This window comes from Phalaenopsis equestris, unplaced genomic scaffold (genome assembly GCF_001263595.1).
Source record: "Phalaenopsis equestris unplaced genomic scaffold, ASM126359v1 Scaffold000223, whole genome shotgun sequence".
Lineage (NCBI taxonomy): Eukaryota > Viridiplantae > Streptophyta > Magnoliopsida > Asparagales > Orchidaceae > Phalaenopsis > Phalaenopsis equestris.
The window spans coordinates 1,758,847-1,784,513 of record NW_018164665.1 but is presented as its reverse complement, the minus strand read 5'-3'; the positions used below and the strand labels follow the sequence as shown (position 1 = coordinate 1,784,513).

The following is a 25,667-nucleotide window of genomic DNA, read 5'->3' as shown; positions in this document are numbered from 1 at the left end:
ATAAGTAGGAAACAATGGTGGATTGAATTATTTTCTTAAACTTTTTTCTGGCATTTGGTTGGTTTCCATTTTATCTTTTAAACATAAGAAATGGCATATTTTACTAGTATTCATGATTTTTTCTATAATCTCCTACACACTCAACATAAAGAACCTAATATAATACTGAACTAATATAAGGTTTGGTTCTAATCTACCTTGTGCTTGACATGATCAATTGTGAAAGTTTGAAATCCATTTGATATAAAATTTTAAGAATAGAAACCATGTAATTTACTTGTTTTGCTTGCAGCCTTCTATTTTTTGGCATTTTTCTTACTGCCACGTTTGTACTAATTTCATAGCAGCCATTTTTAAAAGATTAAATGATCAAAATGGCTCTTGGACTTTTAAGATGCGCACATCTATTACTTTTAAGAAATTGAAGTATTCATTTTTGTCCCCCAACTCATTAAATTTGGTCATATTGTCTTCTTTGCCATATTTTTTTTATGGAATTGATGAAGGGAATTTTTAACGTTACTATATACATTCTTGCTGAGGCTTTTGAAGAGTAATGATTAAATTGAAGAATTTCCACATTAAGATCAGGGTTTTGAAGTAGGCCTAGCAGTTCTTATCATTTATATGATTAAGAGGTGGTGATCTTCCATTCTTTCCCAAAAAAAAGGAAGTAATTTGTACAAAAATATATTTTCTAAGCTAGTAGAACTTGTGAAATGCTTTAAAATCCAATGTTTAAGTTATCTCCGGTCATCCATTGGTAAAGATGTGAAGTTATTAACTATCGTATAATAGTGATTCTGATATCTGTCATATCCATGGAAGTTTTATTTTCTTCCATGTTGTTTCTCTTTAATGATAGCATGCTTCGTATTCTTATTATAAGATGACAAAGAATAAATTACTATAGAGTTCAGTTATGAGCCCACTTTTGCGTTATCATTCTTCTCTATTGACCATATTTTGTTGTTTTTAGGTACCTCTGGGATGTGTTACTCCATTGGCATTGATTAATGAGTCTGCAAGGTATTTATATCTATCCATGATCAGAATTGACATCATTTTTTGACTTGGCTGAGTTTTTTACTTTATCAATAAATACCAGAGTTGTTTCGGGGGATGTTCTTTGTAGTGTCACACAATATTTAATTAGATTAAGCAATATTCTGTAAGTATTGGCTTCTAGTGCTTCCCTGAATTTTTAGACGAGAGAGGTTCAAGCTTTGACATTTGGACAACAGGTAAGGAATGGTCGGGGTGTGGGGGCAGCAAGCAGTTCGGCGGGGTGTAGGGCCACTAAAGGGGGAGTGAAGTGGGCTGCTGTGATGTGTTGTTTGCTGCAGGTGGAAGGAAGTGGGCTGCAGTGGTGGGGGGTTTGCTGCACTTTCTTCGAAGGAAATGCACTGTAGAGGGCCTACAAGTAGGGAAAAAATTAGGGTGCAGAGATGGGTTACGGTTGGGAGAGGCGCTACTCGCTAGTGGGAGTAGCTTGGTTTTCGGCTAGGATGGTAAGGGAAGTAAGGTGGTCAACGGTTGGATGGGTGCCTGGAGATTGGGGAAGGGGTGGCCGGTTGTTGGATTGGTCGGGGAAGGAAAGGGGATTGATGGCTGGATGGGTAGAAGATTTGGGTGCAAGAGGTGGACAACAACGACAATAGGGGGTGTTGGAGGGCTGCAGTGAGGATGATAACAAGGAGGATAGAGCAAGATACACACCATCTCGAACGAGTTACAACCGGAGCATATTCTCGCTGTCAGATATAACCCTAGAAGGGAAAAGGGGGACGTCGGAGACTGTCCGACAGAAATCTCAACCAAAAAACTAAATCTAAAAAAACAAAAACACTTATTTATAATAGATATATAGGCGGGAAAATAAAAAAGGAAGGGGGGATTAATTCCCGCCCAATGAAAGAGGGAGGAGGGGGTCGGTCTAGCCTCATGCTGGATCGAGAGCCTTCTTCTGCTGACCCCAACAATTGGTTCAATCAGGTCATGCCTACCCTAACTCCACCGCGTCGCTAAATGACATACTTTTCTACATCTACAACCAGTAGAATAGTTGATGAAAAAAATTGAAGATAAATACATGATGATGGGTTGAGAGAAAATGAGTCATTGATGCCATGAGGTGTTACATCAAAGGCTAGAATGAATTGGATATGGAGCAAGCTCGTGAATACACAAATGAACACGAGCGAGCACGAGACCTGCCATGAGCGGCAGAGCGTTGGTGACGCTTTTCTAGGGCTCCTAGAAGGTGTTTAGGAAGTGGATTTAGCAGGGAGGTGGTTATGGAATAACAATAGCTTGATAATATGCAAGATTGAAAACGTTTGGAAGAGGATAGGGGTTAATTGTCAGCTGTTTGGTTGGTAAATAGCGGTTGGGCTGCTAAATGCCAAGGTAGTTTCACCACTTGTTCTTAAACAAGCTCTAGAAACACCACTTGTAAAAGAAGATCATAAAACATTCATAATGGTAGAAATCAGAGAATACAATCTGCAAAATATACAAAAACATTGCTAAGTCTTTAAAAGGAGAAAATGCAATATATTAAGGGTCCGTTTGGGGCAGCTTATTTAGTGCAGTGGCGTTTTGAAAACACACCTGACCTATTTGGGTAAATTACGTTTTGGCAGCTTATGTGTTTTCAAAACGCTAAAAATAGCGTTTTCACACCGCACCTGTCTAGGTGCGGTGACAGCTTTATGACTTTTCCAAAAAAATAAAAATTTGTAATAGCTACCGCATCTAGCTTATTAGCAGATTATTTTTAATCAGCTTATCAGCAGATTATTCAATAAGCTACAATTACCCCAAATAGACCCTAAGTCTCTTTAAATGAAAATAACCCTAATTAGACTTCAAATATAAAATAAAATAAAAAAGGTCTTACATGACTGATAAAAAAAATGCCGAGCAGGAAAGCTCGTTTCAAGCCTACCAGGACATAATCCCGTCTCTGTTCCCGCACATGTGAGAAATTTTTGCGGATGTCTCGCATGCAGAATCGCGACCTCAACTTCTGCATTAGTAGGGTCACAAGCATGGTGAACACGCATGAGAGCCGGAGGCGAAATAGGCGATAGTGCGTGATTAAAGCTAAGGGATATATGAAGGTTTTAATTATGTAGCAAAGAGCATTTTACTTATCATAAAGGCTCTTTAGGTTTAAATTAAAATCATTAATATTTATTAGTTTTTACTTATCATATTAACTAGCAATTAACTTATTATTATGGCTAATTATGGATTAAGTATGATTTTAGTCAAAATCTTTTAAGGCTTGTTAATATTTAACCATGATAACTAGGCCCAGATTGTTAATTATTGATTTTGTCAGAGTAATTGATAATTAAATATTTAGGATGAGTAGAGTTTTAATTAAGATCAATAATTTTTTTTCTCATTTAATTATTTTAGTGTTCTTTGGAAAATTAATTAATTGATGAAGCAACCAGAAAATTTGCAATTAACTAATTTTCTGCTGATTATGAATTAATCATAATTTTAATCATGAAAATTAATGTCTATCGATGCTTAGTTATGGTAACTTAGTATAATAACTAAAATTGAAGTAATAATAATAAATTGAATAGGTGGGATAGAATAACTATCTCGACAATCTTACTTAAGGAGGCTAGTGTCTCACTCATTTTGGAATCGCAGATTGGATAGAGTGAGTGGAAGACAAAGGAAGGATATGAAGTAACAACAGTGAATGAAGGGAAGAAGAAGGGTAGCATGCATGTCCTAGCCAACCAGTGGAGAAGAATAAGGAAGAAGGAGAAGAGACGGCTTTGCTTACGGGACTTTGTGGAAGAGAAGTTGTGCTTTGGCCGAGCAAAGTTGAAGAAAGAGTGAAGAGGAAAACTTATGTGCTTCTAGGGCACACATCCGTTCTCTTCGAAGGGAAATTTGACATTATTTGCAGGTACAAAAGGCTTTAGTGTCGAGTACGGGTGTTGCGGGAAGAAGGACGACGCCGTTTACATGAAGAATACGAGGAAGGAGGGAGGAGTGCATACTGTAGCAGACATTAACGGAGCTCGAAGGAAGAAGAAAGGGAGGCGGCTCGTGCACGTACGGGAAAGAGCTCCGTATCGAAGCTTCGAGCGTTCGAGAAGAGGGAGACCGAATCAGGCAAAGGTTAATGAATTTAATATTATATATATGTATGTATATATATATGTGTGTGTATATATATGTATACATATGTATATATATCTATACATATGTATATATATCTATACATATGTATATATATCTATACATATGTATATATATCTATACATATATGCAGCAGAAGTAATCATATAATCAAGCTTGTAAAGAAATGCTTTAAGATAAAGGTGAGTGATCATTCTCTTATTAGTGTTAGATTAGTGATATATGTAGTAGTTACATTTCAAGTTGATAAAAATGACTTTGCAATATTATTTTAAAATATTTCATTTAGAATTTGCATTTTAAATGTTTGAGAAATGTTTCACATGAGAGGATAATAATTGATACATGAAAGCACATTTAAATGATTTTAAATGTATATATAATGATAAGTAAAAGCTTAAGTTAAATCATGATTCACCCCCAGATGGTAGTGACAGGGGATGTGATGTTCCTGTGTACGAAAAAGGAAATGAAAATGGTAAAATTGTACTTTCGGTGCAAAATTTTGAGGGTACCATGCGTAAAAAAAATATGAGGGTGCTTATGCGTACAAAATTTTGAATGTACCTACGGGTACAATTTTTTAAAGATTCTTTTAGGTATAACGGTGATCCTGATATGGCTTCTTAAAAGAAAGGCATATGTTAAAAATGTAAATACTTGAGTAATGGTTAATTTTTAATAAAAGTTTATAATTTGATTAATTAATGAATCACATTTATTATAGATATTCATGCATAGCATTTGCATATTAATTTAATGTATAATATGATTGTAATTGTTTACTACATGAAAAACTTATTGTTGAGTAATTGTTCCTTTCTGACAAAACTCTAGATTGATATAACTGATATGAGAGATTTGATTTATAGGTATACTACTGATACTAGATAGTATGTTGTTTATTTTAGTTATAGTTCTTATGCTCTTTAATTCTGAGAAATGTTGGACTATGTTAGTTAGATTGTGATACTATTTTACTCTTATACTATGTTGATACTTTGGATGAATTGGATTTCTGTTTAGTGTACTTGTAATTTTTAGTGGCTCTTTTTATTTTTGGAAGTTATGATGGTTTATTATATAAAATGTAAAAGAAAGATTAATACCATCCTACCGTTTTTTCTGACATGATTAATTCTAAGCCATCAGGCTGGGTCGTGACACCTAGTTTGGGGTGGCTTTCATTAATTAACTTGGCAAAGTAATCGGCTCGTTCATTTAATTAAACTAGGTAGGGCTTGCGAATGGTTTAAAAAGGATATTACCAAACTGCTTTTCTGAGATTAAATATCATTAGATAGTCATAATTATGCTAATTTAATAAAGTTTTCTTTTGTTTTTCTGTTTCTATTGCCTAGCAGTTCTCTCCTTGCGTAATATGGAAAATGAGTAAAACCATCAAAACATGATTTTGTTACTAGTGAAAGCGACTAAAGTAAAGGTGAAATTAGAACAAATCAAACCAGAAACAAAATGAACACTCGACAAATCCAGACATTGTCCAGTTTTCAACCACTTGCTGTATTTTTTTTCTATGTATTATTAGCTGGATGAATTAGTATACGTGATATAATTTGATTTACAGAGTTCTGCAATTCTTTTGGAAGCTCTTATTGATTCTTGCCTCTTTTCTGCAGTGCTGTTTCACTGTTGTTGGATCAAGCATTTAAAGCTCAGGAGTGCTGCTTTTTCCATCCTTTGTCAAATGACACAACAATTTGTTAGTAATGTCATCTTTATTCCGTTTCCTCTGGTTTAATTTTCTACGTTCTGTATTTGCTTCAGAATTGACATTTACTGTTTTTTTTTCTCCGTTTACTGGTTATATTATCTATTTTAGGAGGATGTGAGTACAGGTTAATTTACTTACGCTGCAACTTATTCCCTTAACAATGAATGTTTTGTTTCTATTAGATGTACCAGACTCGCTTAAAGCGAATTATTTGATTTGCTCAAATTTTAACACTTGGTTTCTTCAAATTAATTTTTTATGTCCATGCATGATACATTTGGCTGTAAAAAGCTGGTATAGTCAATCAGCTAACTTGTAATTTACGGTGATAATGATGACTGCTGCTGAACAATGAGCATGAACATTTTGTCTTTTTTTTATTTTTATTTTGCCAATTAATTTTGACAATCTCAAGACCATGTATTCGGGCTGTTTGATCTTCTTATTTGGATGAGCTATGAACTTCTCACCGTGTCTGATGAATTTCTTTAATTTCCCTGAGAATCCAAGTAATCTTTAGCTCACAAATGCTTAAAATATTTCCCTCCATTTTTCCTAATAGAACCGGTCTTCTGCTCATGGATTCAGATGGAAAATCCAATACACAAATCCACAACATTTACTATGACTCACAGCTTTTTTAAATTTTCATGAGGAAGAAATGTGACTCATCTTTTATGTGCATTCAAGGATTGAAAGTTCGCGAAGGTAAATGAATTTGAAAATTCTTAAATAACCTTCTAAGATGTGTAGGGTGTGGGTGTAAAGCATTACGAAATCTCACCTCCTCCTTTCTTCCTTCTTTTGTTTTTATATTCTGTAGTTTTATCAGTGCTTATGGCCTTTTCTAGCCCACTCTCCAAGAGACCTAGATTCTTTTTGTTAGGCGCTACATTAAAGCGATCATTACAATGGCCTTTTTTATCTAGAGATTTACAAGACACGTTGGGATTTGGGATGGTCGAAATCAGTTGCATTTCTGGAATTATATCAAGGCCTTTGCACACCATATGTTGGTAAAGAGCTAAAAAAAAGCTTGATCTTGTTTCTAGCTTTGCATTGCCCTTAAGGTCCATTCTTTTCTTATAAATTTATTTCATCTAGAAAATCTTACACCATTAAATACCATTGTTCTCCTCTGACAATATAAATCTATGCCATCAACCTTGACGAAAGCAAAGTCATGAAATGTCTTGTTTGCTTCCTAAACCTCGTTTCACTATATTTAGTTGTTCAAAGTCACTTGAGCTAATATAAAGATGTATAGAGATTAAGTAAGATAAGAGATCTAATGATTTTGATCAAATTTGATGCAATACAACGAAGATGATATGATTTTAGTTAAAAATGAAGACATAAAAAAAGGAATAAATTATTAATTTTGATAAATTGTTAATTGAGAGCTCCTATGAAGAAATTATTTTAGAAGAGTATAACAAACAATATGGCGAAGCATATCATAGACTGATCTAAGAAAGTGAAGTGGTCCTAGATGTGAAAAGATATATAAAGGTATAGTTTTAGATCAAGATGAGATGCCCTTAGAGATTTGATGCATTATGGGGATGCTACAATAATTTGGTTAGCAAAATTTTCAATAGAATTTGAAGTCTAATTGGATTCTAAATAATCCGAGAAGAATCATTTTGAAACTATATTTAAGAGCATTGTCAATGTTTAACATTATACCAAATATATAGGAATCAAACATATGAGTAATGAGTCATACAATGAAGCTACGAGAAAGAGTTTTGGAACATAAGCTCAAGAAAAAAAAAACCAATCTTTGAGAATAATTTTGATTTCATGAAAAAAATACATAATGGAATCAATTTTGTTTTGAGAAAACTAATGTAGAAGTAAAAAAGTAAAAGGAAGAATCTTCATATGTTTTTTATTGATCTTAAGAAAGCATATGATTGAGCATTGTGAGAATTAATTAGTTGTACTTTAAGGCCAAAATGCATGTATCAAGGGTATGACATCATAGTTTACATTAAGGGTGACCTTATTTTTTATTTTTTTTATTTTTTTATTTTTTGTATTTTCGATGAAGATGCCCACAAATGATTTTTAAAGCAAGATGCTTTGGTTATGTGTTTTTGGCAGTTACAGCTCCAATTAGTGAGATATCTGTTAAATTAAATAAAAACTTAATACAATGAAGAGATGTCTGGAAGACCGAAGTCTTAAAATTAGTAAAAAAAAGTCTGAGTATATGCTATATAATGTTAGTGGGTATGATATTAACAATTATCATTTGATATTATTAAAAGATAGGTGATATATGTGTGTGATAAATTTAAGTATTTTTATTCTATTATATAAAAGAATAAGATATAAATAATGATATAACTTTTAGAGTTAAAGCTAAATGGTTAAAGAAGAGAAGTGGCTTGGGAATTTTGTGTGATAAGAGGATATCATTAAGGTTTAAAATATTAAATAAAAAATGATAATTAAGCCCACGTAGTTGTATGGATTTAAATGTTGTGGGCTGAAAAATAATTTTTTATATCTTAGTTGAATGTGGTTGAAATGAATATGTTAAAGATTGTTGTGTAGCAAAAGTAGGTATTATTAAAAATGATAATATTAGAGGAAATGGTAAGTGTGGTATGTATTGAAGACAGGAGAACTGAAAATAGACTTTTATGTGGTATGAACATGTACCAAAAATGATAGGCAATGTACATATTTGATAAGTTGATACAAGTGATTCAAAATAATTTACAATCAATATGTTTAATGCCTTAGACAACACTAAGAAGGAACAATTGAAAAATCAATGTTAATAAAGCCAACACCAAATAGTTAGGCCAAGGCTAATTTTGATGATGATGTGGATGATGGTGGTGGTGGTGGTGCAGTCACTTGCATATCTATTTTATCAACAATGTTATGATCTTTATGCATACCAAACTTGGCAGGATAAATGTAGCAGCAATTGGATTTTGAGGTGGGGAGGACCCTCAAGGGAGTTGAGCAAAAACTTTGGTGTGCATGAAGGGGATGTATGTCAAAAAAAGGTTTTTTAGTGTTGAAATAAGGTCACCGGTGCATCAAATATTCATGTTTTCATGACGGTTTTCCCTATTATTACTATCAATCTTTACCTTAACTTTTTTTTGCACGTTGATTCTATTTGAGTTGGAGATCCAATCAGTAAAAATTATATATATATATATATATATATATATAGTCCATTCTTAAGAATATCTTTAATTCTTTGCAAAATTAGAAACAAATCAGGGTTTCTTGTTCCAATGCTGAAGTTAAATATCGCGTCCATATTAACATTGTGGGAAAAATGATTTGCCTTTTATGATCATTCTTAGATATGCATATTGATCATGCCAGACATGCTTTACATCTTGAAAGCCATAGCGCAATTATAATTTGTTTAAATGATGCCTGCCATTAATGTATAAGGATTGATTTACACTTTATCTTGAGTGAGATTTTTATATTTAATAATTCTCTTAAAACACATTTCTTCTAATATCAACTTGTTGATACTTTCATCAAACCTCTTTTTCAAGACTCTCTTGTAGGTTAAAGACCAAACTTAAGCCTTCACATTCTTTGCCAATATGAGTTTGAGGGGGAGTTAATGATACACACACATGCGTGCGCGCACACACACACTGTGTGTGTGCATACATACATACATATATAATGCCTTTTCCTTTCTCTAAGAAGCCATAGGACTGTGCTATGAGGTTTCTTCTCATGCTTCTTCCTCACTCTATCTCTTCTAGTATCGGTTTCAGGCCGTATTTCACTAAAGAATAGTTCCTGCATCAAGTTTTCTTTTTCTTCCTTCTTACGGTTATATCCTCTTTGATATGTCCTTCAGGTAAAGGGGAGTGAGAATGTTTTCTCCTTTCAATGGTTCCTCCTTGTCTCTAGTACTGTAATATGAGGGGTACATGCATACATATATACATACATACATGCATATATATATATATATATATTTAAAAAAAACCCAAGGGCAATTATATTAAAGAGAAAGAGGTACAGATAGGTTGTATGAGTGGACCCAAATAGACACCCAACTCATACGGTACAACATACACAAAAGAAAAAAGAAGAAAATTAAAAACCCAAAAGTAGATGGTACATAAAAGATCAACCAGGTCGGGTCCAGGTCGACCAACTTTAGTTTTGTATCTGCCTCTAGTTCTCTGAAAGGAACCAACTAACAGATTGATGAGGTGTGTACCATTGCCCGAAGTAACCAGAGTATCATCCATTAGATTCTTTAGCTCAAGTAGATCTCCATTCTTCTTCTTCCTCCTGGAAGTGTAGACCTGTCATTCTTTATCCGAAGATTGTTGCTCATTCGGATGAGGTGGCAGTGCTGCGGTAGAAAGATTGCCCACAGTTGGGCCAACAAGTGTATGTGAGGTAAGAGTTGTCGCCTCTACCCCGGATACTTCCTGAAGATGGGTAGCTGCAAGGTTCTCCTGATATATACATATATATCAATATCAAGTTCGATCTTATTATTATGAGATTTTTTATCATTACGAGTAATTAAGTTGATGTTTCATAATTTGAAGTTTTTGGAGAAGGTTATTGAATGTATTTTAAGATGTGATACATAGATTTCTCATAATCAGTTCGGATTTATGCCGAGCAGGTCTACAATGGAAGCTATCTATTTTTTGAGAGGTTTGATGGAGAAGTACAAAGAGACTAAGGAGGACTTGCCTATGATTTTTATTGATTTAGAAAAAAGTTATGATAAGGTTCCAAGAGAAGTTTTTTGGAGAGTTTTAGAGAAGAAATGTGCTGATATGACTTATATTCAAGTCATTAAAGATATGTATACTAGAGTTGTTACTTGTGTTCGAATAGAAGGAGAATTGATCAAGAACTTTTCTCTTTCAATTGGATTATATCAAGGACCGACTTTAAGTCAATATATTTTTGCTCTAGTTATGGATGCTCTTACTTGACATTTATAGGAAGGTGTAGCTTGGTTTATGCTTTTCGCTAATTATATCCTTCTTGTGGATAAGATTAGAGAAAGATGTCAGGAGAAACTTAAATTATGGAGGCCCACATTAGAGTTTAAAGGCCTTTGTTGGAGTAGATCTAAAACTAAATACATGGAATATAATTTTAGTAGCGGTAGCTCTAATGACAGAGTTGTAATTGTGGGTGATCAAATCATTAAAAGGTCTGAACGTTTTAGATATCTCGGGTCTATTATTCAAAATGATGGTGATATAGATGGAGATATTATTAGTATAATTCAAGTTGGTCAAGTTGGTTGGTTGAAGTTGGTTGAAGTGGGGGAATGCATCAGACCTATTGCGTGAGAGAAAAGTACCGCTTAGACTTGGAAGTAAAACTTTATAAGATGGTAGTGAGACCTGCAATGCTCTATGGTGCAGAATGTTGGCCTTTAAAATAGAAGCATAAAATAAAATTAAGTGTTGCTAAGATGAGGATGGTTTGGTGGATGAGTGGCTTGAAACTTAGAGACTAAATGCGAAATAAATATATCCGTAATGGGGTTGGTGTTGCTCTAGTGGCAGACAAGATTAGAGTGAGTCGTCTTAGATGGTTTGGTCACATTAAAAGTCGACCCTCTGATGATCCGGTTAAGAGAGTAGATGTTATAGATTTGACTTATGTTAAGAAAGACAGAGGTATACCTAAAAAGACTTGAACATATTGTATAGAAAATGATCTTAATGTATTAAAATTAAATGAAAATATGACACTCAATGGGACGCAATGGAGAAAAAAGATTCATGTAGTCGACCCCACTTAGTTGGATAAAGGGTGGTGGTTGTTGTATTATCTTTTTTTTAACTTTCTCTCTTTGCCTACAGATGAGCCTGCATATGTTGTACAATAGACACAAATCAATAGAGATACGTTTTCTCTCCAATAATATCACTTTCTAATGGTATTACCTTGATATGATGCAAGCAGATTTTTCCATCAAAATTAGGGCAAGAAATTATTTTATTGCAAGAAAAACAAACAAATCAACATAAATACATAAAAATAAACACCTAGAATTCGAGTGGTAGGCAATTTCCTCCAAATCCTATTATATGAGAGGCAGAAAATCTATTCCAAATCCTAACCATAAGACTCAAGACACAATTTCATACATCACCCTAATCCTAAACATATCAGCCATATTTATACTAAATAATAATAAATAATAAAAAACTAAATTGCCCTTAGGTGCTAAAAAGACAAATTTTCCTTTAGGCAACATCATAACAATTCTCTTTTCCCAAAAAAACTCTATGTCCTCAATGTGGGAAAAAAAAAGAAAACTGTTGCTAGATCAAGTCGTGTGCCTTTTGCTTATAAACTGGCTTGAGTATGGTTCTTACCATTAGCACTGGTACACTCATCATGACTTTCTTTAACTTCTCAGAAATCTGGGTCATCACTTTCCTTCACTGAAAGTTGTCATTCTTTTATTTCTTTGTCCTCAACCACACAATCAAATCTTCACTCATCACGAACTTATGGTAGTGTTCTAGGTTTTAAGTAGTGGCCTCTCCAATATAGCCACCACCTTCGATTGATCCACTGACACCAAGGTCTTGCGCAAGCTAGGGTCATTGCGAAGCACCACCTTCCTCCCCTCCACCCGAATCTCTATAGTCAAGGGTTTCCAATCCACCCTAGTCTCTCTGATTTTTTGTAGTCACTTCATCCACAGAATCTCATTAGTGTTTCCCAAGTCTAAGGGAAGGAAGCCTTCCACCATTTGTATGCCCTGTAGAGTCAACACCAATTCCATGCAAATTCCACTGCTTTTTTCCACCTTTATTCTCATCATAACCCCAAGACTTCCCATATCTACCAACTTCAACCCAACTGCTCCACGACCCAATTTGAGATGAAATTTTGAGTTGCCCCCCTATCCACCAACACCACTACCAGTTGCTCCTTGATCTGTCCCCTTACATTCATGGTGTGATTTGGAGTAAATCCCCCGTTGAGTTGAGAGATATTCACTACATTCGAGTGTAATTGCTCTTTTCCCTTCCCCACTTCTTCCTCTGAATCTTCACTATCTGCCTTCTCCTACCGATGGCCTATACTTCCCGTATAAGCCCTTCGCTTTCTGTGAGGCGCTTGAGGTTTCCCTTCGGACAAGCCCTCATATTTCTCTCTTTTGGCGCCTCCTTCTTAAATGACACAGTCTGGGTCCTCGATGTCATAATCATTGAGGTAAAATTGTGGAATCCTCCTGTGGTTTAGGCTCTTCATGAAGTTTCCCTCCAATCCTGCTTCAAAAAATCCCTCTTAGTCGTCCCGACAATAACTCAAATGTTTCTCTATATTGCATACCAGTCCCCTTCTTAGTAAAGGCATAAAGTTGCTTGTGCAGGTCTCCTTCCCTATTAACCCAGAAACGTTCCAATAAGCAATCCTTGAATTTCTTCCACGAACGGATCGAATATCTAACCTCCTTCCACTAAAACCATGCTAGAGCTTTTCCCTCTAAACATAACTCTGCCGCTATGAGCTTCTCCTCCCTTTTATGCCTATTCACCAGGAAATATCACTTCAAGTACACAACCATGTGCGTTTTCCCCCTCTAAGATCGACATCTTCAACTTTCTATTCCTAGAATCTCCAGCTCAAATTCTTCTTCCTCTGGTGTTTCCCGCCCACATATCTAGGGTGAAAATCCCTCATTTGATCATAGCTATACCCCATCTCGGCTTCTCTCCTTTCCTCTTTGTGCTCCAAACCCCTTGCATAACCCGTCAATACTTCGGTCCAACTCCCTTCATCTGAAATCTTTAATTCACCCCCATCAAAGTCTTAGTGGGGAGTTCTTGATGGTGGATGTTTTCCTCATGTTCCTCACGTTCGATCTCTTTTCCTTTTGATCCGACCACGAATTCTCCGGTCAACCCTTGGTGAAGGTTTGCAAGTTGAGTTGTCGGCGGGGTCTTGAATTGCATCCAATAAGCTTTCTTATCATCTTCTCTAAGTTCTCGAATAAGTTTTCAATGGAGTAAAATCTTTTTTCTATCCAGTATTGAGGTAGGCTTACCTACTTTCAAATTCACTTCCAAAGCATCAATATTTGTTGCTGCTATTTCTCCAAGGTCGTTTTCGAACGAGAAATCCAGAATATGATTTCCTAAGTTTTTCAATTCGCAATTGTATCGTGAGGTTAGGTCATAGTTCGTCTTGATCCTGATCGCGAGGTTTGGTCACGAGGGCATGTGTGTTGCAGTCTCATCGATGCTCCCCAAGATCACGACTATATCACAGGTTTAGTCACGAAGGAGCTTGTTCACGAAAGCCTGGACACCTCGATTCCTTTCAGTCTTCCCAACTAGCTCCGATCGCGATTGTATTAGAAGTAGTATGGGATACCATCATCACAATTTGGGGAGGTTGTACGCAATCCCGTCTGCAGCTTCCTAGCTAGCTCTTATCGCAACTATATTGCAAGGTACATGATCTCATTGGTGGCTTTCAAGTACGTCGTGATCCCCTCTGTTCCTAGCTAGCAATCACGTTGCACTATATTGCAAAGAAGGTATCGCAATCCTTTCGTTGGCTTTCTCAGGGTGATTCGATACAGTCACGATTCTCAGGAAAGCGACATCTAGGTTGCGAGGTCGAGTCTCAAAGGACATCGACCCTGTCTGCGGCTTCCTGCAGCTATTAGCGTGTGTTCGTTCCAAAAACGACGCTTCTGTGCACTTGGATTCCGTATTTGCTTCCCAACTAGCTTGAATCACGAGTATCACTAAGTTTGACGCAACGATTGACTGATTTCAGTACGATCCTAAGCTTTGCAGCGTGACCAAATGCTTTGATACCACTTGATAAGCAAACAAATATTTTATTGCAAGAACAACAAAAAACTCAACACAACTACATAAAGATAAACAACTGCAATTCGAGAGGTGGTCAATCTCTCCAAATCCTAAATTCTAACCAAAAGAGTCAAGACACAATCTCATGCATCACCCTAAACTTTAAATAAATAACATAAGACTAATTAGCCCTTAGGCATGCAAAAAATAAAATTGTCCTTAGGTACAGGCGTAACAAACCTATTCTATACTCATGAATTTTCTTGGCTTGTAATGGTGTAATGATTAATTTAATAAAGCGCTGGTTTCTTTCTAGCCTGTTCTCATGGAGTTTCAGCCAGCATGCTCTCGGCCAGCGTTGAGATCTCGACCCCTATCGATTGGAGCTAGCTCCCTCTTGGTTGGTACCAACTGTTCCTCTCTCTTCTAAAGATTTCGATTCTATTGAAGACAACTATCATCTTTCTTAATATTCTATATTATCACTCTTTTGAAACGTTGGTGTTTATTGGTTGACATGCTGTCTATTTTTAACTTTTTTTGTCATCCTATAATTGATTCACAAACTTGTTCATTGTAAATGGCACAAATTATGATGCGAATAATTATGGAACGGAACAAGAATTGGATTTTGTCCATGTTAGCCTCTGGTTTATGCATCATGGAATCAGCTTTGCCAGGATGGGTTAGCTCTAAGATAGGCCTATTCTTTTATCCTTTTTTTTTTCGTCCGTGCTGTGCTCCGAAGTCCCATATCTGTCATGATCAATATTGTGCTACAATGCTACAAGTTAATCAGTGTACTGTGATTTTGTTCGAGTCTGTTATTATTTTCAAGATTCAGTTTTTTATCTCTTTTTCTTAAAGCAGAGGCATCTTCTTTGCATGTAGAATTTAGTGTTGCATGGTCAAATTTGAATCAAGTATTTCAGCAATTGAATTCCTTAAAATGAATATATTGCTTTGTTTATGTAGCTAATATCACATGTCCCTACCTTTTCTCTACCAAATCACTCAGTGCATGATTCACTTTTGGCAGCTCTCAGTGCAACCAACCTTGACATGTTCCTGTCATCTATCGGAAGAAATCCGTCTTATGTAGACCTTGAGGTAGTCTTTTGTAAGCTTCTTATATTATAGTTTCGCGCACTTTCATGGGAAGAGAATTATTGATTGGCATTGCTCTGAAGCAGGCTCAAACAGTGGTAGGAAAAGATAATCCTCCTGATCTTGCTGCTTTTGTACCAGTAGAAGTACCACAGCCGCCCTTACAAACAATTAGTGCAGCAGTTACTCATGTTCATGAGCAAAAGCATGCACCTTTGGAGAAAAGGTTAACTAACGTTCAAGGTTATTCTCATCATTTACAGTCATGGAAGTCTTGTTTGTAAAATGGTTGATAGTAGAGCTCATACCTTATCATCTTGCGATGTTATATTTTTGTTTTTTCTGCATGGTACACTATAATCCAATATGAACATGAATTATGAATTTTGCCATCACCATCATTCTTATTTCTATAGTTTAGAATCAGCTTCTAGAATATTTCTCATCTTTTTTTGTTAAGTTCTATGTGTTGTTAGTTGGGTTTATGCAAGCTTTTTCACATTAGTTAAGATATTTTCCTAGGGATGGCACCCGAAACATTGATATTTATAAATTGAGCGCCCAGGTGAATTTTTTTAACTACAGAACTGATGTATTTACGCGTGCCACGATCAAACTATTGAGAATTTGATAAAATTGAGTCTATGCAAAGAGGGTGTCTTGAGTTCATCGACTTTGATTGCTACTTTCTCAATTCAAACAAGGTTTGTCCTCAACGTAGCTGCATCGAATGTTAGAACCCTAAACCCCAAACCCCAAACCCCTAACCCCTGATTGGACGCTATTGTTTGCGGTCTCATTGATGATGTATTGAAGTCTTGGTGCCAAAGCTTCATGAAATTGAGATGATTTGCTTAAACACTCCAACATTCCCATCTATGGTAGCTATAAAAAAATGGTATCCCAATCCACCAGAGGTAATCCTCTTGATTTTGGCTTTTTCTCCACAACAAACCTCTATAGATATGCTCCAGCTGATAAAAAAGATTCATGTTGGCATTTCCATGGAACAAGAACATAAAAAAAGAGGGAACAATAATAAGCAAAACAATACCACAAGAGTCCTGGGGGTTATGTGGAATCACTTTTATTTTTTATTATTTTATTTTTATTTTATTTTGTTCATATTTTAATTTGCAACAAAACATGTTTAACTATGTAAGGTAAGACTATTTAAAAAAAAAAAACTCAAAACACCTAAACGTTGGTTGAAGTGACATTAAAAATATGTTAACTTATTTATAGAAACCCAAAAAAAAAAACACTAAATAAATATGTTTTTAAAAACAAAAGCAAAATCAAAAATTAAAATTGATCCCAAACACGCCCTTAGGATTAGAGCTTTACTTACACCTCCAAGTAGGTCTTTGAAGTCTCATTTCATTTGTTTGGTTTTTGAGCTTCTCACGTTAATACATTTCTATTGCTGATCTCTAATAGTAACAAAAAAAATCTCACATCTTGTGGTGCATAATACTTAACAGATTAAAATAAATGTCTATTTGTAAAGGTGCTTGAACTGATGAAAAAGATATTTAGGGAAGAGTTCTCATTGCCCATTGACTGGCTTTCAGCAACAATAGGGGTGTCACTTTGGGTCAACGAGTAGGTTCGGGTTTGACCCCAAGATGACTTGACCTGAATAGGTCAACCCGAACTCGACCCGAGTCGAATAATAAATGAGTCAAAAACTAAAACTCGAACCCGAACCCGAACCAAACTTTTGGGCTTATTCGAGTCATGTTTGGGTTTTTTGGTTCAACCCAAACTTGATCCAAATAATAAACAGGTCAAATTCTCTGACACAAACCCGACTCGAGAAATATTCGAATTAACCCTAACTTGAATTTTTCGAATTGAGTTCTAATCGTGTTGACGTATCAGGTCAATTTCTGCACCCCTAATCAACAAAAAAAGATAGTAAAACATTGCCCAAATTAAGAAAAATAAGAAAGCCTTGTCCACGAGCAAGCAATCTTCAACAAAAAGGTGACGAGTAATACATTGCCCGGAATCAAGGGAAAAAAAAAGCTTAGGTGAACAAACCCATTTTGATTTTCCTAAACATTGATAGTGACTATATATGTTGTTTTTTGTCAGTGCAGTTGTCCACGTCATCTTTTTCTCTTCTAGGGTTGTATCCAAAGGCGTGTGGTGCTACAACTATAGCTCGTTCGACATGGTGATCTTCTTCAAAGGGATTGAGTGGTGTTCCGACTGTAGTTTGTTCCTGCGAGGGCATTTATCCCCGACTCTTTCATCCTTCGCAGTCCTCGTTTCGCTGTCGCTGTCATCTTCCTTTGGATATCTTCTTGTTGCTCCAGCCGCATCCCATTCCCAGCCTCCAATCAGTTTCCCAATCCAGCTGCAACCCCAATTTTGCCTTTTTAAGTCATCTGCCCGGCTGTTCTCAGCCAGCTTGGACTATTACCCTGCTGTCTTTGCAGCTGTTGTTCCCATCCTACCACGTGCCTTACTTCTCAGCTGTTGCCCTGCCACCATAACCTCCTTCTAGCACCCGCTTCTGCAACCCAACCCGCAATCCATTCTTCTTCCTACACACAACCCCACTAAGCCCCCTTACCTCCACCTGCTGTTTAGAAACCTTTGTCCCCATGCCTCTTGCTCTACCGCCATTTCCTACTAGCCTTCTGACAATCAACCGCCACCATTCCACCCACCCAACCAACCACCAACTCTTTTGGGATACAACTCTCATCATGTCTGTGTTGTGTTTTCTATTGTATTTTCTTTTCAATTGTGTATGTTTGTAATCTCATATTTGCTTTTCTGTTATGGTTTGGGTTAACTCTGGTTTCATGGAGATGCAACATTTTGGGACATATGCACACACTCTTGATGAGATAAGACCCCGAGAAGAATGGCTTGAGCCAATTAACCATAATTTTAGTCATTACTTTATGAATTAATTGAATAAGTTGATTTATTGGCAAGGGCCTAATGTAGTTATTTGCTGAAACTTGAGAAGTAAAAAAATACAAGTACCCATTTGCTTGGCTGACATTTGGCCTAAGAAAAGAAATAACAAATCCCAGCTCATACCTTCTTTTGATGTGTTTTCCATTATGGCTGGAAAAAGGGTCATGGAAAATTTTCGGATGCACCGAGTCATGCCGCCAATATATTTTTGGGAAACTTACATACGTATCACACAATTCTTATGCATTTAAGTTTATCATACCTAAACTTTCATATTTACATACTTAGCACTTTGGTGCTTTAAACCTACCTATGCATGAAAATCTTTAAACCTATGCATGAAAATATGTATTTCACCTTTAAAAAATATTAATAGTACCATTTTTTATTTGATTTTAAAGATTTGGGTGCTATGCGTGTAAACATGAAGGTTTAGGCGTGAGATATGTAAATACATAAGAATTGTGTGCTATTTATGTTAATTCCCCAATCTTTACTATCTTTGTTGTTGCTTCAATTGGCATAAACCTGTTTTTGGTATCTCTATCAACTAAGGCACAAGTGGCAGACTTAGCAAATTTGGAACTGTAGTTGAAACACCTAGCACAAATAGTTCTCCAATGACAATTGGATTTTATCAGTATCAATGATCTTCTTGAAATAGCCTCAAGTGTTAATTCGTTTCATACCCTTCGGACATTTTAACCGAGCTAGTTCTATCCATCTCTACCATGTAAAGAGTTATGGAAGCCCAATGCATGGATAAAGAAGCTTTGTTAGAAGTGGTGCTCAATTTCTGCTTCATCAAATATTATGAATATTTACATTGTTCTCTATATCTTTTTCTAATTGACTCTGCACCAAATCTATCTGTAGTTGACATATACGGCATTGAACCAAATTGATTTCTTGACAATGATTTTTGAGTGCTTGTTCCATGATCCTCCCTTTAACTCCATTGTTTGAATCATAAACCTGACTCCTAGCTATCATTATCATAATTATTAATATCTCTTAAATATTAAAATTTGGTGCTAAAATATAACTTCTCCAATTGTTTGATTTCCTCTTAGTGTTGATAATTTCATGAAAAGTATTCATGAACCTTACCACTTCAATTGCTCATTAATAATCAAAATTTCTCATTTCTTTGTTTTAAATGTTTCCAGCTTTTAACGAACTCACATCATCCTCACTCCACATCTCCTTCGTTGCCAAAGTTAGTGATATGATGCAATTTATGACAGTTGGTTAAGTAAACATTAAGAATATATCCAAACAAATCCCATATTCAAATCTTAATACCTGCATTTATTTTATTTTTCAGAATTTCAGTTGTAAATTGATCTTAATATAAGGAATGGTTCTGTTCTGAAGTTCCTTAAAGCTATCTATGATTTTCTCCATTTGTTCATTTTTCCACTGCTTTAACTTCTTTGTAATTATGAGATACCAAGGCAGTAAAACTTTGATAAGTTTTATTCTTCTGTTTATGTTGTAGCACTCATGATTTCTGGCTGCTAATTTGATCACAGAAGCTGATAACCTGTCTAAAAATTCCAAAAAAGCAACAGAGAAGCCAAGCCGAACTAGCGACGTTCTAGCCGAGGCAACGGATGTCAAGAAATTTATCAAAGAACTGATAGAGAAGACATCTTTGGCTGTTTTGTCTGAGGTTATCATCATCATTATCATCATCATTATTATTATTATTACTATTGTTATTGTTGTTATTGTAATATTTTAAATAACCACTGGTTGCACATACTCCTGTGGTTTTGATTGAGCATCAACTGACATAAAACCTGCAGATATCCAAAGATGCAAAAGATGATGGGAGAGAGCCTCTCAAATCAGCAGTGCTGGATGGAGTCAATAAGCGGATCGCCTCTGATCTAGAGAACTTAGCTGTAAGTACTGCACCATTAATCTTTAATTTTTACATATATGCCACTTAATCTGTGCATGAAAAAGTATATTTTGCGTTTGAAAAGTTAAAATAATGGTATTTTTGATGTGATATGAAAGGTTTGGATGATATAAATTTAAAAAGTAAAATTTTGGTTAGATGTGTAATCACATAAGAATTGGGTGGTAATGTGGTATGGTATGTATGTAAATTGCCATAATAGAAAATCATAAAATGGAATATTTGAAATCTTTTAGTTATGTCTCATAACTAATTGATTGATTATAATAAACTAAAAATATCATTGCAGATTAAAGCACAAATTGTATTTGTTTTTGTGGGAAGGGTCTTGAATCTATTAGGCTTTGTGTTTCTTATGATCCGATAAACTTTTTCTAAAGCTTGATTGTGTTCTTAATTTCACAAAAAAATTCTTTTAAGAAAGGTTAACGTTCAAAGGCTAGTAGTGATACTAGAGTTAATCTAAATCACCAAAGGCAGAACAAATATTATTACTTAAAGCAAATAGGTAGTCACAACTAACACACTTGAAAAGGAAAAACACAGCAACACGACTCTCAAAAATCGAAAATAGCAATAGACACGACACAAACACTCAAACTAGGGTGAATCTCGGGGTTGTGAAGTTGATCAGCGAGGGTTTGGTCCTTTGGAGAGAGCGATGAGTGGGGTATAGGCTGGAAGGTGTGACGGCAGCAAAGGTGTGTGGATAACCGTGAGGGGGAGGTATGAAGCTGCAGGTACAGCAAGTGCGGTTGCTGTCTCAGACGGGGGTAGCGAGAATGAGGGTGTTGGACAGCAAGGAAGCGGCTGGGAGAGGCTTTTATATGCGGTGGCAAGGGAGGAGGACGACGGCAGCGAATGTGAGGAGTTGCGGCAATGACAGCAAGATGGAATGCAAGAAATGGGTGGCTGGATGTCTGGAACTTCATGTGAACAGTAAATAGGAGTTGTTCCAGATGGTGGTAGCGAGAGTCAATGCCAGTGGGCAGCGGCGAGAGATGCAGGGAACTGCAGGACAGCAATAGGACGACTGACTGGGGCGGCGACAACGAGGACATGTGGCTAGAATGAGAAAAACTGTAGCGAGAACAGCAACGACGACTGTGCGGGGGCTGCTGCAGCAACGGAGGGCGACCGAGAGCGACTTGTGGAGGATGTGGAAGCGGATAGGGAAGATAATCACTATCTAAAGAGAGAGATACAGCTGGAGCACCACCCAAATTCTTGGATACAACCATCTTAGGTGACGTCAGCGGGGTTGTTTGGAATGCCTATTCAAATGGATTTTAACTTTGCTCGGCATGAAGCCCTCCAAGCACATTTCAAGCCTTCGTTCTGTTTCTGCTTTGTATTTTCTTTTGAGGCAGGAAAAGTAGATGTGATATTATAGCCGGTCTTAGCTGAAAATTAAACTAAAATTTATTTTCTATTCCACATTTTTTCTGTTTTTTGTAGTAGGAAATGTAGACATCAAATAATAGTAGTTTGTTTGGATGATAGAATGGGCCTCTCTCTTTTTTTCTTTTTTTTGTTGCGTTACAACATCACTATGATAGAGAAAATTTTGTCTGTTCAACTTTGAATGAGGTTCACACACACAATCATAAAACTCGAAATGCAAAGCACACGAGACAGATTTTGTGTAGAAAAATTGACAAGGGAATTTGCAGAAAATAAAATAATGGAAAAATTTTCAAAAATTTTATTATTTTCTTTGTACAAAAAGGAAGTATATATACATCTCCTAGAGGTATTATAAAATAGTTATAAGTTAAAAAAAAAGTGAGGAGAATAATGAGGTGCCGGCAATCCTACATAAAACACATCCATTGTAGTCCGAGGTTCATAGAGAGACAGTCCCAATGGTACAAATCCTTGGTCTTTGTGTCTTGAGTTTTTTGCTATTCAATGGTCATTGGGAAACAATATCGAGATATGAAGGCTTGATCCGTGCTTCTTAAATTCTTTGATAGGATTAGAATGTGAAAATTTCAATACATTTGGATTACTTTGCTCTGGATTTCAAAGGGCAATGCATCTGCAGAAATTGTAGAATGTGCCAACTTGAACTACCATTGATAGCATTCGTGCCGATGTATATGAATGGTGTTGCTCGACGGTTGGGAGTCAATGAGAGGAGAAGATTAGGGTAGCTTATTTCTTGGATGGAGGGGGAACTTGGCATTAAGAAATCAGTAGGTTATTTAAACATATGTACGATCACGGTGAAGATGCACGGGAAAAAAAAAAAAACAACGAGATCATGTGCATCTGCAGCATTCTCTGTATATATGCGGAGAAAGTATGTAATATTTGCTCCTTGGAAGGAGGGATAATTTCACTCTCTATGGTTGACTAATAAGTTCAGAAAGTTAGAAAGGCCCTCCCTTGAAGAATAGAAAACTGGGGACCTTGGAGCGGACAGGCATCGGAGATGGGCATAATAGTCTTCTGGATGATGGAGTAACTTGAGCACCTATCAAGCCTTAATCTTTTTCCAATAGGATGGAGAATTAGGTTAACTAAAGTCTGCGGGCGACTAGAGATGGTGGGGATAATCCTTCTCATAAAAGGACGGGTATTTGGGTGGCCTTGACTCATGAAGCGACGAGACGTGTTTGGGGCAATTCCTCTCTTTTAAGGAGGGAGATGTTGCGATCCCAAAACGATGATAAATGCCGTTCCGACATAAGCATTTACGGAGAAGTAGATCTGCCAAACGAACAACGGGCGTACTTGCGGCTTTCTCTGTGATGAAAAGGAGGCAAGCTGCCCTTCAAATGAGCCCTTAGGTGGCTTGAATATTGGTGAAGGAGGTGAGATCCGAGAACGCCGATAATGATTGGCCAGCCACCAATGTGAATGGTCTAGATCGTGTTCTCCCCTAGCCGGTAGGTGATCACACATCCCACACTTCGGCTTAGCTTGAAAATCCTCCTTGGCCCAAGGTTGGCAACGATTGCCACATTACGAGTCCAATGAAATTGATGGATTAAAATTCCGACGGTCGGATTGATTTAGGGTTGTGGATCAATTGCTTGTGAATGAAAAGTGGCGAGAGTTTGGTTGGTCGGAGCAACGACGATGATGGACAACCATGTCCCAACTCTTGGTCGTGCATCTCGTGCCTGCCTACATTATTCAATCTCCCAAATTCACAGAAATTTAGATGATTCTGATGTTGTTAGAGTCCTGTGATGATGATCATTTTGACTATATATTCACAAAATTAAGAGTAAATTGAACCTAAAAGAATTCAAGCAAACATTCTATTCAAAATAGAAAAGCCTGCATTATACTGCAGATTATATAAGCTATTAATCTGAGGCAGTTGATTGACAAACTCTTGCAGATGATATTGAAGAATGCAGCATATACACAAGGGTTCCAAGCTGGAATTCAGAGGGGCTGGCCGCGCTGATTGCTTCTATACTGCAAACTTCACAACTGGTGCTGTGATTGAAACAAGTTCTAAATTGAAATTTTATATTTATGATTTATTAAGTTTTAATTTGCAACTGTGATTTGTTTAATATATATATATATATATATATATTATAGTTTTTTGTCCATTTTCAGAAGGAAAATTTGTATGAAGATATTTTGATTACTGAATGATATAAAAAAAATTATGCATGTAGCTTTGTTGGGCTCTTTTTTCTTTTTGGGAGGGATCGGTGAGCTCAGAGCATGGGATTTTTCAGTATAGGAGGAAATGTCTAACCATCTGACCATCTTCTTGAACGAACTGATTTGATTCTTACCGTGTGGGCGACCACCCACCTGCCCGCCCACGCAAGCGCACACACACACACTAACGACCAAATCAGTTTCCTTTTTTGTTATCTAAATGGTTTTCTTAGTGTTCTTTCTTAGATTCCCTTTTTAGGTTATTCTCTCTTAGAAAAACAAAGGAAGAAAGGAAAGTCTAAAAGTGGATACAACTAAAATGAAACAAAACAAGTAATTAAAAATCTATTTATATAGAAAATTTCTCGTACCATAAATCTAAGAAGAGAGGTTCAAAGTAAAAAGATCATGCTCTATTTGAGTAAATATATGAGAAGATCCTATAAAAAGATATTCGTAATCAAATTAGACTATAAAATTAAATTTATTTGTTCTATGGTCTAAGAGGCTTCCCACAATGACATATTATCGTGATCAATTACATATTGGGGGATATATTGGAAAACTATGAATAATATAAGTTATGTTTGCTTAAGATAACCTAGGAAAACTCTTAATAATGTCTTAAATGTGATTTATGTTGTTTCAAAAGGAGGAAAAACTGGTTTCCATGGCATCACTAAGCTATCAGGAATAGGGTGAATCACTGTAACCCGACAAGTAACTCACCCTTTAACGAGGGCCTATACGATGACTACAAGACTTGATAAAGAAGTACAGAAAGGGCCCAAAGGGGCTAGCCAAAAGTCCTAAATAGGTAGAAATAGCCCTCTCAGGATTCCACGGATTAGTCGTGCCTGCTAGTCTATTAGATTGTCGGCACTATTTTTGGTGTGGGGTTTGCCCGTAAGAAGCTGTCGGTCATCGGAATTGAAATCCCGTTGCCCGCTTCGGAAGGACGTTTTAAAAAATTTAGTTTTAAAAAAAAGATGAAGTCAAACTGACCTCATAATTTTCATAGTTTAAATGAAAGAGCGTTTTACCTCAAATCCTGTATCTATCCCGAAGGATGAACGCAAGAATTGAGGGTGATGCTCGATCAAATAAACTAAAGAAAGTTATGACATCCGTTTGGTCTGCGAAACCAATGTATTGGCCGACAAGTTCCCCTATTTAATATAAGGAATTAAATAGGGTTTATATTATGCTGGGTTCGGGAAAAGCTTCCTATAAGGGCAAGCCCCTATAATTAATTACATCTTGGTAACAAAAGTTACCTAAGAATACTCTCGATAAAAGTCAAGAAAAATTA

General features: G+C 36.2%; 1 protein-coding gene across 1 annotated transcript in view; it reads left to right on the top strand.

The window, feature by feature from the left end:
* The window catches only part of LOC110023261 (prolyl-tRNA synthetase associated domain-containing protein 1), a 30,513-nt gene extending 6,306 nt beyond the window's left edge, over positions 1-24,207 (top strand). Inside the window, exons 7-13 of the mRNA XM_020722576.1 lie at positions 980-1,029; positions 5,817-5,899; positions 15,785-15,855; positions 15,939-16,095; positions 20,328-20,467; positions 20,604-20,702; positions 24,078-24,207. Coding sequence (XP_020578235.1) covers positions 980-1,029; positions 5,817-5,899; positions 15,785-15,855; positions 15,939-16,095; positions 20,328-20,467; positions 20,604-20,702; positions 24,078-24,146 — 669 coding nt within the window. The 3' untranslated portion in view covers positions 24,147-24,207. The remainder of the gene's footprint in view (positions 1-979; positions 1,030-5,816; positions 5,900-15,784; positions 15,856-15,938; positions 16,096-20,327; positions 20,468-20,603; positions 20,703-24,077) is intronic.
* Positions 24,208-25,667: the final 1,460 nt, after the last annotated feature.